Genomic DNA, 11,047 nt, shown 5'->3' with positions numbered 1-11,047 from the left:
GGGGAGATGGGTGTGAACGTGGGTGCGCTGGGTGAGAGAGATGGGCGCAAGCACAAGTGCACTGAGGGGGGAGAGACAGGCATGAACACAGGCGCGCTGGGGGTGGGTGGAGACGGGCGTGATTGTGCTGGGAGGGGAGATGGCCGAGATCACAGTTGTGCTCATGCAGGAAAGACGGATACAATCGTGGCCATCTCCCCCTCCCCCCAGCACAAATGTTGCCATCTCCCCACTCGGGGGTGGGGGTAGGGAGATGGCCGCGATCACGGTTGCCACCCAATGTGGAGTTTGCGACATGAGTCAAATTTTGTAATGAAATTTTTGTTTGCAACACAATTTGGTCATGAACTGAGGCATTCGTGAGCCAAGGTACCACTGTACCTGAAAAAGGATAGTTGGATAACCCTACCAGACATCCTAGTAATTCAAAACAGTTGCATTTTAAAAGTCATTTTAATTTTTTTACTAATGAGTTTTAGACTAATGTCACTAGGAACCTATATCTGATTTTCCTAAATTCTCATTTCATATAAACAATCCTGCAATATAGGAGATTCTTCTTCTTGTGGGATGAGAGACAGTAGCAACCTTTGTGGCACAATTCTAAGCATGTTGATTCAGACTGAACTCTCATTGTGTACATGCTGACTCCTCTCATGGAATAAATAAGAAAGCTGCTTGCTTACTTGAGAGTGACTCCCATGTAATTCAGTGAAACTTTCTTCTCTGTGACCATACATATGCTCAGCCTGCATAACTCAGATGGAATCTGAAGCAGACACATCTAGATTTCCAGCTAGGCTTGCCAAGGTTCAAGCCAACCCCCTAGTTTTGTATGATCAGCATACATATAATGTTTTATCTCCATGCCAAGTAAAATGTCACCTGTTACTTCCTGCATATTAAGGTAATTCTAAGCACACAAGAGTAAACACATTTGTTTCTGACAACTTGGCAATCCCATGTGGTACAGTAGTTAGGTTAGAGGGCCAGCTGATGTGGCTTAGTGACTGAAAGATGGGAGAGCAATACAGAGTGGGGTTGTGGAGGAAGGAAGCTGTGATCCATTGCCCCATCTCATCCAGTGGCAGCTTGGGCCAACCAGGACAGAAAGCAACAGAGGGGCAGTTTTCCTGCTCAAGCTACAATATGGGATAACAACAAATGCACTTACCAACTTTACAGCCTTATTATAAAGTTTATGCAAGATAGTGTGGCTGAAGCATATTGACCAATCCAGCTGTGTTATTTAAAATGGCCATCTCTACCAATGATCTACTTAGGAAGGTTGTTGAAAGGATAAAATAGGGAAGGAACAGACATTGTTCAGCCTCCTGAACTCAGTGGAAGAAAACTGGGATAAACACATTATGATTAATAATACAATGAAATCTTAGTCCTCTCTTTTAGACAGTATGGTAAACTGAATGCTTCAGGTAGTGGAGGCCACATCAATCATTCAAAGATATTGTACTGCAATTAGATTTTTCCTTCCTTAACAGAATTTCTGCATATGGGAAATCACAATTGGAAGCTTTTGTTCTCTGGTCCACCTTAAAGTCTGTGATTGAATTAAGGTGAGTGATCCTGAGTGGGGTTTATCTTGCAGTCCTTCTTAACTAAGTTGGCTTCTGTGTTGTCCTTTTTCTCTTGAAGAATCCATGCTTAAGAAAATCCAGATTACCTCTTTGACAGATAGATGCATTCCAGTTTTCAGCATTTCTCCTCCATCTTTTCCCCCCAAACTCTGTGTTTGTGACTTAAAATGCAAATGTAATCTGTTCAGTGTAAACAGCAAAATACTCCCACAGCTCTCTGGGGTTCCTATGCCTTTAACTTGACCCCCCCCATTGCAGATTTTTACACTTTTTTTCTGCAAGATCAATGCAACAATGATTTCCCTTCATTGCCAGTGACAGTTCTTGTAGAGGTGGGTATCCTTTTTCAGATGTTCATACAGCAAAAAAGTTCTTTCTGTTATGAAAAATAATATAAAAATCCAGTAAAGAGGCAGACAGTAAGGGGCTAATAAGAAAGAATATCCAAGGGGCAATTAAAAAGCAACCCTCCAGTAAGTTTAACATTGGAAGAAACTTCTCTGAACAAGATTAATTTCCAGTTAAATTATACAAAATGATCTTGATAATAGGGTGCTATATGAAATATGTGGCACCTTGTTTTAATTTCTTTTCAAGCAGATTACCTCAGGATCAGCAGACCAAGTTCCACGAGACTGAATCTGTTTAAGCCACAAAGTGTGGTCCAGGATTCTCCCCTTGGAGCAATATGCTCTTTTTCCCTGGGACTGGCATTGCAGGTAGGTGTGTCTTGATAGACAACACAGCTAACCTATAGGAGTCTCACCCCTTCTCTTGCTTCTGTACAGGACAGTAAACAACTCACAAGCAATGGACTTTGGCCTGCCAAGCCTCAGCAAATAACAATCCCAATATGAACAATGAAAGCATCAGGCAAGATAAGCGTTAGAGAGGTATTAGCCAGATGGGCAAAGAACATGGAAACCTCAGAGATACACACAGGTGTGCCTACTATTTACGATGGAGCATGGGCCTTTTTGAAAGGTATTCTTTTCCATTATAAGAACAACTTATATTACACCACAGCAGAAGAAAAATGTAGGATTTAGACTGAAGTAAACAAACAGAGTGCAGCCACACAGACTGGTTCTACAGCACCCAATAGCTGAAGCTCTCTGGGTAGTCCACAGCAATTCAATTTATTTCTCACTCAGAAATAACTCCATAGGATAACTGAACTCACTGAGATGTTCAGGATGTTACAGGTGCTCTGCACACAAACTCATGTAAGTAAACCTTTGGCTCTGGCCTCTCCCAGAGGCACAGGCTGGGAGAGAGTGCTGAGTGGCCAGGGGACTGGTGAAGGCAAGGCAGGAGCTGGGCAGGGGAGCAGAGGACCAGGAGCAGCGGAGAGGAAGGGGGCGGAGCCAGAGAGGCTAGAGGGGCCAGGAGGAAGCAGAGGGGTGGGACGTCATCCCTTGTCTTCGTCCCTTGGCTACGGCCTGGGCCCTTCCCTGAGACACAGAGGTTTGATTGTTTGATTGTTTGTCTGTTTGGTTTTGTTTTGTTTGTGCTGTGCTGTGCTTTGTTTTTCTTCCAATTTAAATTTAAGTTTATTTTATCCTTGTGCGTGTGTGCTAGTGGGTTTTCGTCTGGGAGAACTGGGCGAGTGGGAGGAACTGCAGGACAAACAAGGCGGGGGACCAAGGTAAGGTCTCGGAAGGGATACCGATGGCAGACCAGGAGATGGCCTTGGCGGGAGTCACAGGTGTTGCTGTCCGCTGCAAGAGCTGTGACATGTTTGCCCTTCTCGCCCAGGAGAGGCAGGGATACACTTGCCCCCGGTGCAAGATGGTGACCCTGCTAGAAGAGGAGGTGAGGTGCCTGAGGGCTGAGAGAGCTCTCCAGGCCCCCCCGGAGCAGCCCCCCCCCCGGACAGAGGGTTGAGGGAGAGGCCACGGGAGGAGCAGCTGCGGAGACATGGAGGTATGTCACCCACAGGAGGAGGAGGCCAGCACGGCCTCCTCCTTCTCCTGGCACCAATCTGGAGCTGGGAAACAGGTTCTCTCCACTTGGGGAAGCTGGGGCTTATGAGGCCTCGGGGGACCAGCAGGACCCCCAGCCTGGGACGTCAGGCAGCAAGGGGGCCACTGCAGGAGAGGCAAGGGCCAGGGCACGGCCGCCCACCAGCGCAGGGAAGGTACGGCGGCGGGTGATTGTTGTTGGGGACTCCCTGCTGAGGGGCACTGAGACGGCAGTGTGCCACCCCACCCCTGCAGACAAGGGAGGTTTGCTGCCTGCCAGGCGCATGCATCTGGCATGTGAAGGACAGAGTGGAGCATCTTGTTCGCTCCGGGGGTCACCAGCCACTCCTGGTGATCCATGTGGGCACAAACGATGTGGCCAGGCAGGGTGTGGTTGGGACCAGCAGGGACTTTGAGGCCTTGGGGAAGAAACTCAGGGAGCTAAAGGCCCAAGTGGCCTTCTCGTCAATCTTACCTGTCCGGGGATTTGGGCCAGGAAGGGACAGGAGGACCTCCGAGGTGAACGACTGGCTTAGGGTGTGGTTCCCGAAGGAACGCTTCGGGTTCCTCGACCATGGCACTCGTTTTCTTCCCAATGGACTTCTGGCAAGGGATGGGTTACACCTCACGAGGACGGGGAAAAGGTCCTTTGGAGATGCTCTAGCGAGCTTCATCCGGAAGACTTTAAACTGAGCTGGGGGGGGGGATCAGGCCCCCCAGTAATGTGTCTGCACTGGACAAGTGTGGGGGGAGGATCAGGGCTCTGTGAGCAGGGTTTTAGAGATACTGCAGGGACTGACAGGACTCCTACAGAGAGGGGTCAGGTATGAGGGAGGATGGGAGGAAGGAGAAAGTTGGGAACTCCAAGGAAAGGAAGCGGTGGGAAGGAGTTGAGGTGCATGTACACCAATGCTAGGAGCATGGGTAATAAGCAGGAAGAGCTTGAAGCTCTCCTGGGAATAGGGAGGGTATGACCTGGTGGGGATCACAGAAATTTGGTGGGATGAAAGGTAAGACTGGAATGTAAACATAGAGGGGTATCACCTTTTTAGAAAGGACAGGAAAGGAAAGAGAGGTGGGGGCATGCCTTTATACATCAGGGAAGGGATAGGATGCAGTGAGATAGAATGCAGCACAGATGGGGATTCGGTAGAGGAAGCCTGGGTGAAACTTAGGGGTTTTGACAGGGAAAGAGACCTGACAGTGGGGGGTATGTTATCGCCCTCCAGGTCAACTTGAGACCCTGGATGTTGTTCTGACAGGCCAGATTCTAAGGATATCTTGGGGGAGAGACACAATAATTATGGGAGATTTCAATCCCCCGAATATTGGGAGACTCACTCGGCGGTGACAGCCAGGTCTCCTCACTTCCTAGAAGCTATAGAGGGAGTGTTTTTCACACAGAGGGTCCGAGAGGCGATGAGGGGGGAAACATCCTTGACTTGGTCTTGACCAACAGGGAGAAGCTAATAGGTGAAGTACAGATTAGGGGAGCTCTGGATGCGAGTGATCACTCCATCCTTCGCTTTGAGATCAGGGGACTGGGGACATGCAGCAGGTCGAGAACTAGAAGCTGGGACTTCAAGAGGGCCAACTTTGGCCAACTGAAGGCCAGACTGGGGAAAGTCTCCTGGGATACGTTACTGGAAGGTAAGCGAGTTGAGGAGGGGTGGATAGCACTCAAAAGAGAGGTTTTGGAGGCGCAAGCCTTGACGATACCTCTAGTCAGTAAGGTGGGGAGGCAGAGGAGAGTGCCGCCATGGATGCGAAAGGAGGTGGTTAGAGGGATTAGACGAAAGAGGAACCTCCGTAGGAAATGGGTACTGGGGCAAATAGGCAAAAGGGTATACCGGGAGGAGGAGGCCCGTTGCAGAAGGATTCTTCGCAAGGCTAAGGCTGATTAGGAGCTGAGACTTGCCAAGAATATCAAGAGCAACAAAAAGGGCTTCTTTCAGCATGTAAATAGGAAGAGGAAGGGGAGACAAGTGGTGGGACCGCTAAATAAGGAGGAAGGAGATCCAGTGATTGATGGGTTACACCCGAGAGTACCTCGAGAGTTGGCAGGGGTTCTCTCACGCCCGCTGGCCTCCATTTTTGAGACCTTGTGGAGAACGGGTGAAGTTCCAGAGGACTGGAGGGTGGCATCAGTGGTCCCAATTTTCAAAAAGAGTAGTAGAAAGGACATGGGGAATTATAGATGAGTTAGCCTTACGTCCATTGTAGGAAAAACAATGGAAAGGCTCATAATAGAGAGAGATCTAGTGATGCTAGATAGGGAAGGGAGGCTGACAGCCACACAACACAGCTTCCTCAAAAACAGGTCCTGCCAGGCAAACCTTGTGGAATTCGATGACAAGTTTTCGAGATGGCTAGATGGGGGGGGATGCAGTGGATGTGGTATACCTGGCTTTCTGCAAGGCCTTTGACCAAGTGCCCCATGATATCCTGGTGGAGAAACTGAGGAGTTTTGGGATAGACCAAAGCACTGTCCGGTGGATTAGGGCATGGTTGACTGACTGAAAGCAGAAGGTAACCATTAGTGGGGAATCATCGGGATGGCAGCCAGTGACAAGCAGGGTCCCCCAGGGCTCTGTCCTGGGACCGATCCTGTTTAATCTTTTCATTAACGACATGGAAGAAGGGGTGAATAGTCTGCTGATCAAATTCGCAGATGACACTAAAACTGGAGCAATGGCCACAACTGAGGAGCAGGTACTCCAGATCCAAAAGGATCTGGACAGACGATGGAAGTGGGCAGGAGACAACAGGTTGGCGTTCAATGTGGATAAGTGCAAGGTCTAGGAATAGGTGTCATAAGTACAGGTTTGGGGGACAAGTGGCTGGAGAGCAGCACTTGTGAAAGGGACCTCGGGGTACTAGTTGACTGCAGGCTAAACATGAGTCAGCAATGTGATGCGGTGGTCAAGAGGGCTAACACCACCCTTGGTTGCATAGCCAGAAGTGTGGCTTCTAGATCAAGAGAGGTATTACTACCACTCTACACGACTCTGGTGCGCCCGCAACTGGAGTATTGTGTTCAGTTTTGGGCCCCTCATTACAGAAAGGATATAGCCAGGTTAGAGTCAGTGCAGCGTAGGGCCACGAGGTTGGTGGCCGGTTTGCAGGGGATGCCATATGAGGCGAGACTGAGGGAACTAGGTCTCTTCAGCCTGGAGGAGACTCGGGATATGTTGGCGACATACAGGTATGTGAGCGGATATCACATGGAGATGGTTAGAGACCTATTCTCCCCTGCAGAGGAAGGCAGGACACGCTCCAGAGGAGCAAAGCTCAGGGAGCTAAGGTTCCATTTGGATGCCAGGAAGCACTTCCTGATAGTCAGGACCCCGAGGGTGTGGAATGGGCTTCCACGAGAGGTTGGTGAGGCCCCATCGGTGTAGGTGTTCAAGAATAGGCTGGGCGTCCACATGGTGGGCATGTTGTGAGCGAAGCCGGTTGGTGCCAGAGATCAGACTAGATGGCCCGGGAGACACCTTCTGACTCACTCTGTTTCTATGTTTCTATGTAACCTGAATGTGTCATTCATAACTTCCTCCAGCAGAAGTTGGAGGAAAGGATGAGAGGAAGAGCCACACTTGACCTAATATGTGCCAACAGGGAAGATCTTGTGGACAGAGTAGCAGCCACAGGTTCCATGCAGGAAAGCAACCATGCCATTTTTGAACTTTCAGTTATGAAGATGGCAAGAGTCAACTCATGCCAAACAAGTATCCTAGACTTCAAGAGGGCTAACTTTAAGAAAATCAAAACAGTGTTAAGTAAAATCCTCTGCTAACGGGAAAAAGAGTCCAAGAGGAATGGCAAATCTTAAAGACATTCTCAAAAGCACAGCAAGAACTAAAAAAAGTGTGAAAGACAACAAAGGAAGCCCTCTTGGCTCCACAAAAAGTTAAGAGACAACTTGAAAGCAAAAAAGGGCATGTATAGGAAGCGGAAGATAGGACAGGCCACCAAAGAAGAGTATAAACAGATAGCAAAGACTTGCAGGGATGGAGTCAGGAAAGCTGAAGCAGGGTATGAACTGAGGCTAGCGAGTCCTGCTCAAAACAAAAAAGCCTTCCTCAGTTACTGTCGAGGGCCAGTTATATAAACATTCCACTCTTTGTAGAGCAATAAAACTAAAGTCCTTTAATGTTAATTGTCTACAAGATTTACAATTCTATAGATAAGTTCCCTAATAGCGGTCCTTGCTAAGCAGATGTCAGCCCTATAATAGCTTCTCTTTCTCTCTGAGCCCTCGTGGGGTCATTTTCCCAAGTCACGCCTTTCTTCCCTCTTACGCTGTCTACTTTGTAGTTGTTCAAATCTGCATAAAAGACGTCTGTTCTCGGCTTTTGAGAAATCTGCAACACCTATTGTATCTTCTGTTTCCGGCTCAGAGAGATCAGCATCAGCGGGGGAGGAGACAGTTTGCTCTGCCTCTTTCTGCGTAGAACTTGCAGCTCCCTCTTTCTCATGACTCTCTGTCTCTGATAAAGGTCCAGGCGTTTGCTCAATGTGTTGGGGCTCAGGGGAAGATGCAGTAGCTGGTTCAACCGTCCCTGCATTGGGTTGTGGGGTCAACTCTTGGGCACTGGGTGCCAAGTGCAAGGTCTCCTCGTGAGTCACTGTTTCTGTCGGAGCGTCATGCATGAGAGTTACATACAAACCAAAAGACAAACTTAGAAGAGTTCAACAACTCAACATGGACAGCAAAAAGATAACAGATGAAAAGGCAGAGATACTTAATTCCTACTTTGGCTCAGTATTCTCCCACAAAAAAAAAATACAACCTACATACAGAGGAGGAAGTACAGGATGGACCTGACACCAGCCTAAGATCAAAGACAAATGGTCGAAGAGCACTGAGATGAGCTTAATGCATTCAAGTCTCCAGAACCTGATAAGCTCCATCCTAGAGTCATAAAGGAACTGGTGGAAGAACTCTCTGAACCACTATCTATAGTCTTAAAGAAATCTTGGAAAACAGGAGAAGAGCTGATGTTGTATCTATTTACAAGAAAGGGAAAAACAATGAACTACAGAACCATAGACCAGTCAATCGATCCCTGGGAAAATACTGGAGAAAATTATTAAGCACCTTGAAGAAAATGAAAAGAAGAGGTCATGGGCTCTCCCACCCTAGAGACATTCAAGGGAAAACTGGACAGGTATCTGAGTGAGATGGTGTGACTTGGCATCCAGCACCAACAGGGGGTTGGCCCTGATGGACTTCTTGGCCCCATCAAGTCCTATGGTTCTATGAATATATGAATTTGTGAATCACAGGGACAGTTTTGAATCAGTAGAGCCCTTTGGGCTTCTGTGCCTGAAGGCCAGGAGACTCCTGTTTCTGGCTGGGTGGTAAGCTGCCCTGCAAGCCTTTTCAACTCAAGAACAGGGCTAAAATGGTTTCAGTAAACAAAGATACACAAGAGGTTAGAAACAGATCTGGAGTGGCCTGCTCTCAGTACATCTTTGCTTGGCATCAAATTTTAGGGCTTAAATGTAGGATAGTGGCAGGATTACAAACAGTGTTGCCACATGACAATTCTTTGACATTCTCTACCATTCCTTCTTCTTAGCCAGGGATCAGCAACTCCAGTTCCGGGTTCCAGGTACAGAGTGAAGAAAATGCCTCATTTCCAGTTGAGAGTAAACAGGAGAAAAATCAACCCGATCACTTAAATGACCTTGACTTCCATCACAATCCTGTACATGTCTGCAGAGAAGATTAAGTCCCATTGAATTAAGTGTAGTTTATACCCAGGTAAAGGTTCTGGAATTACAACCTTTATGATTCAGCTGTTTAAAGCTCGTTCTTTATTCAAGACATTTATTTTGGTTTATTTACAAAAGTATAAGCTACTTTTCAACAAAAAAGTCCTCCAAGCTCAATTCAGTAATCTCACCAAACAAACCAGATAGTATAAACCACTTTTTTAATGACTCAATATATGGAGCAGTGGAAATATATGAGCAGAGGCTTTTGTCCTTATACAGATGGTGCTAAAATCAAAGCTGTCACCCTAAACACATCAATTTGGGTGTAAGTTCTACTGTGAAGAATGGCTTTTACTTCCAAGTAACCCCCCCCCCCACCACCTCCAGGCCACCCTACCTGGCTGGGGCAATCCCTAAACACACACTTAAGTCCTGCTGGCAAGACTGATTTCTCTAAAAATACAGAGGATGTGACTGTAGTGCCCTGCAGTGCCTTTATGACCAGGGCTGTAGCTGCTGTCTTGTCCTGAAACTGTGCATTAGTTGTGGATGAAGATGCTTGTGCTCTGCAGCTTTCTCCCTAAGTTGTAAAAGGTGGGCGATCACTTACAGTTTGAGTGGAGCAGTCATTGCTTCGACTTCTGGGTAAGAAAGTTCTCCTGCTGTTGTTACCATGGCAGCCACTGTAAGATTGATTTCCCTTGTCACTTTCAAATTTCGCGGGGTAGTTCAGCTGACATTCAGGGAATTTGACAACTTCCCTCCGTTACTCTTCAGAAATCTGATAAACCTCTGCAGCTCTTGTTACTGCACAGATCTCTGCAGAGAAGGTCTGGCCCAGACCCCTCCTGTATAGTGGTTGTCCTCACAGTGTATCCCTCCCGAAATTGCTTCTCCTTCCCCCCGCCCCATTTGCAAATCTGTTGCTTCATTCCTTGCCTGATTCACTTTCACATTTTGGGCTCCAGTCCAGGCTCCCAATGCACGTGGATTTGCAACGTGATTGCTCCCTGCTTGCCTGCCAAACTAAGAAAGTTTTGCCAAATAAAGCAAATCAAGGAGCCAAAAACATAACACACAACTCCCCTTCTCTGCTTTGCAGAAAGTGATACGAGGCTGCAGCAGCAGGAATTAGACAAGGTGAGGTGAAGGGAAGGTTGTAGTGAGTAGAGCTCTAAGGCAAGTTGTTTAGTTTGCAGCAGTAGAACTTGGCATTACAATTCTCCAAATACAAATGCCAACATGTTCTGGGCAGGAATTGGTCCAGTTCAGTTCAGGTCAATGGAGTACTTACAAGTCTCTGAGGAACCTAAACAATACCAAAGAGCAAAACATGAAGCAGCAACATAAATTCCCCCTTTCAAAACTGAAAACAAAAGTTGCAAGCTTAAGAAGGGTAGGGGAGTGCAATCAATGTGTGGGAAAATACCTGTGATTAAAGTTTGTATTAACTCAAGATAGCTGATTTATCATGAATGTTGCAGTCTCTGCAGCAGTGACAATTTGCACACCAGTTGGCTTCATTGTGATCCAGAATTTTGTATATTCCTACATTACAAACCTAGATGTCAGGAAATGATCATGGCACAAATGAGCAATAAATCAGACTATGGAGTATTGAATAGGATATCAATGTGAAGAGGGGCTGTCAAATGTAAAATGCATCCATACCAACACAAAGCTTGTTCTTAGGGTGTGGATCCTAAGGAAGCCAAACTGGAACAGGTGACACATGAGACATGGAAAAGCAAATATCAGGGA

General features: G+C 47.1%; 1 protein-coding gene across 1 annotated transcript in view; it reads right to left on the bottom strand.

The window, feature by feature from the left end:
- Positions 1-10,041, bottom strand: part of LOC123017180 (cyclin-dependent kinase inhibitor 1-like) — a 24,769-nt gene extending 14,728 nt beyond the window's left edge. Inside the window, exon 1 of the mRNA XM_044418343.1 lies at positions 9,897-10,041. Within this exon, the coding sequence (XP_044274278.1) occupies positions 9,897-9,961 (65 nt within the window). The 5' untranslated portion in view covers positions 9,962-10,041. The remainder of the gene's footprint in view (positions 1-9,896) is intronic.
- Positions 10,042-11,047: the final 1,006 nt, after the last annotated feature.

The sequence above is a fragment of the Varanus komodoensis genome, unplaced genomic scaffold (assembly GCF_004798865.1).
Source record: "Varanus komodoensis strain SLA01 unplaced genomic scaffold, ASM479886v1 scaffold9, whole genome shotgun sequence".
NCBI classification, from domain to species: Eukaryota; Metazoa; Chordata; class Lepidosauria; order Squamata; family Varanidae; genus Varanus; species Varanus komodoensis.
The sequence above is the reverse complement of the archived record's forward strand: the minus strand, read 5'-3'. Positions and strand labels throughout refer to the sequence as shown.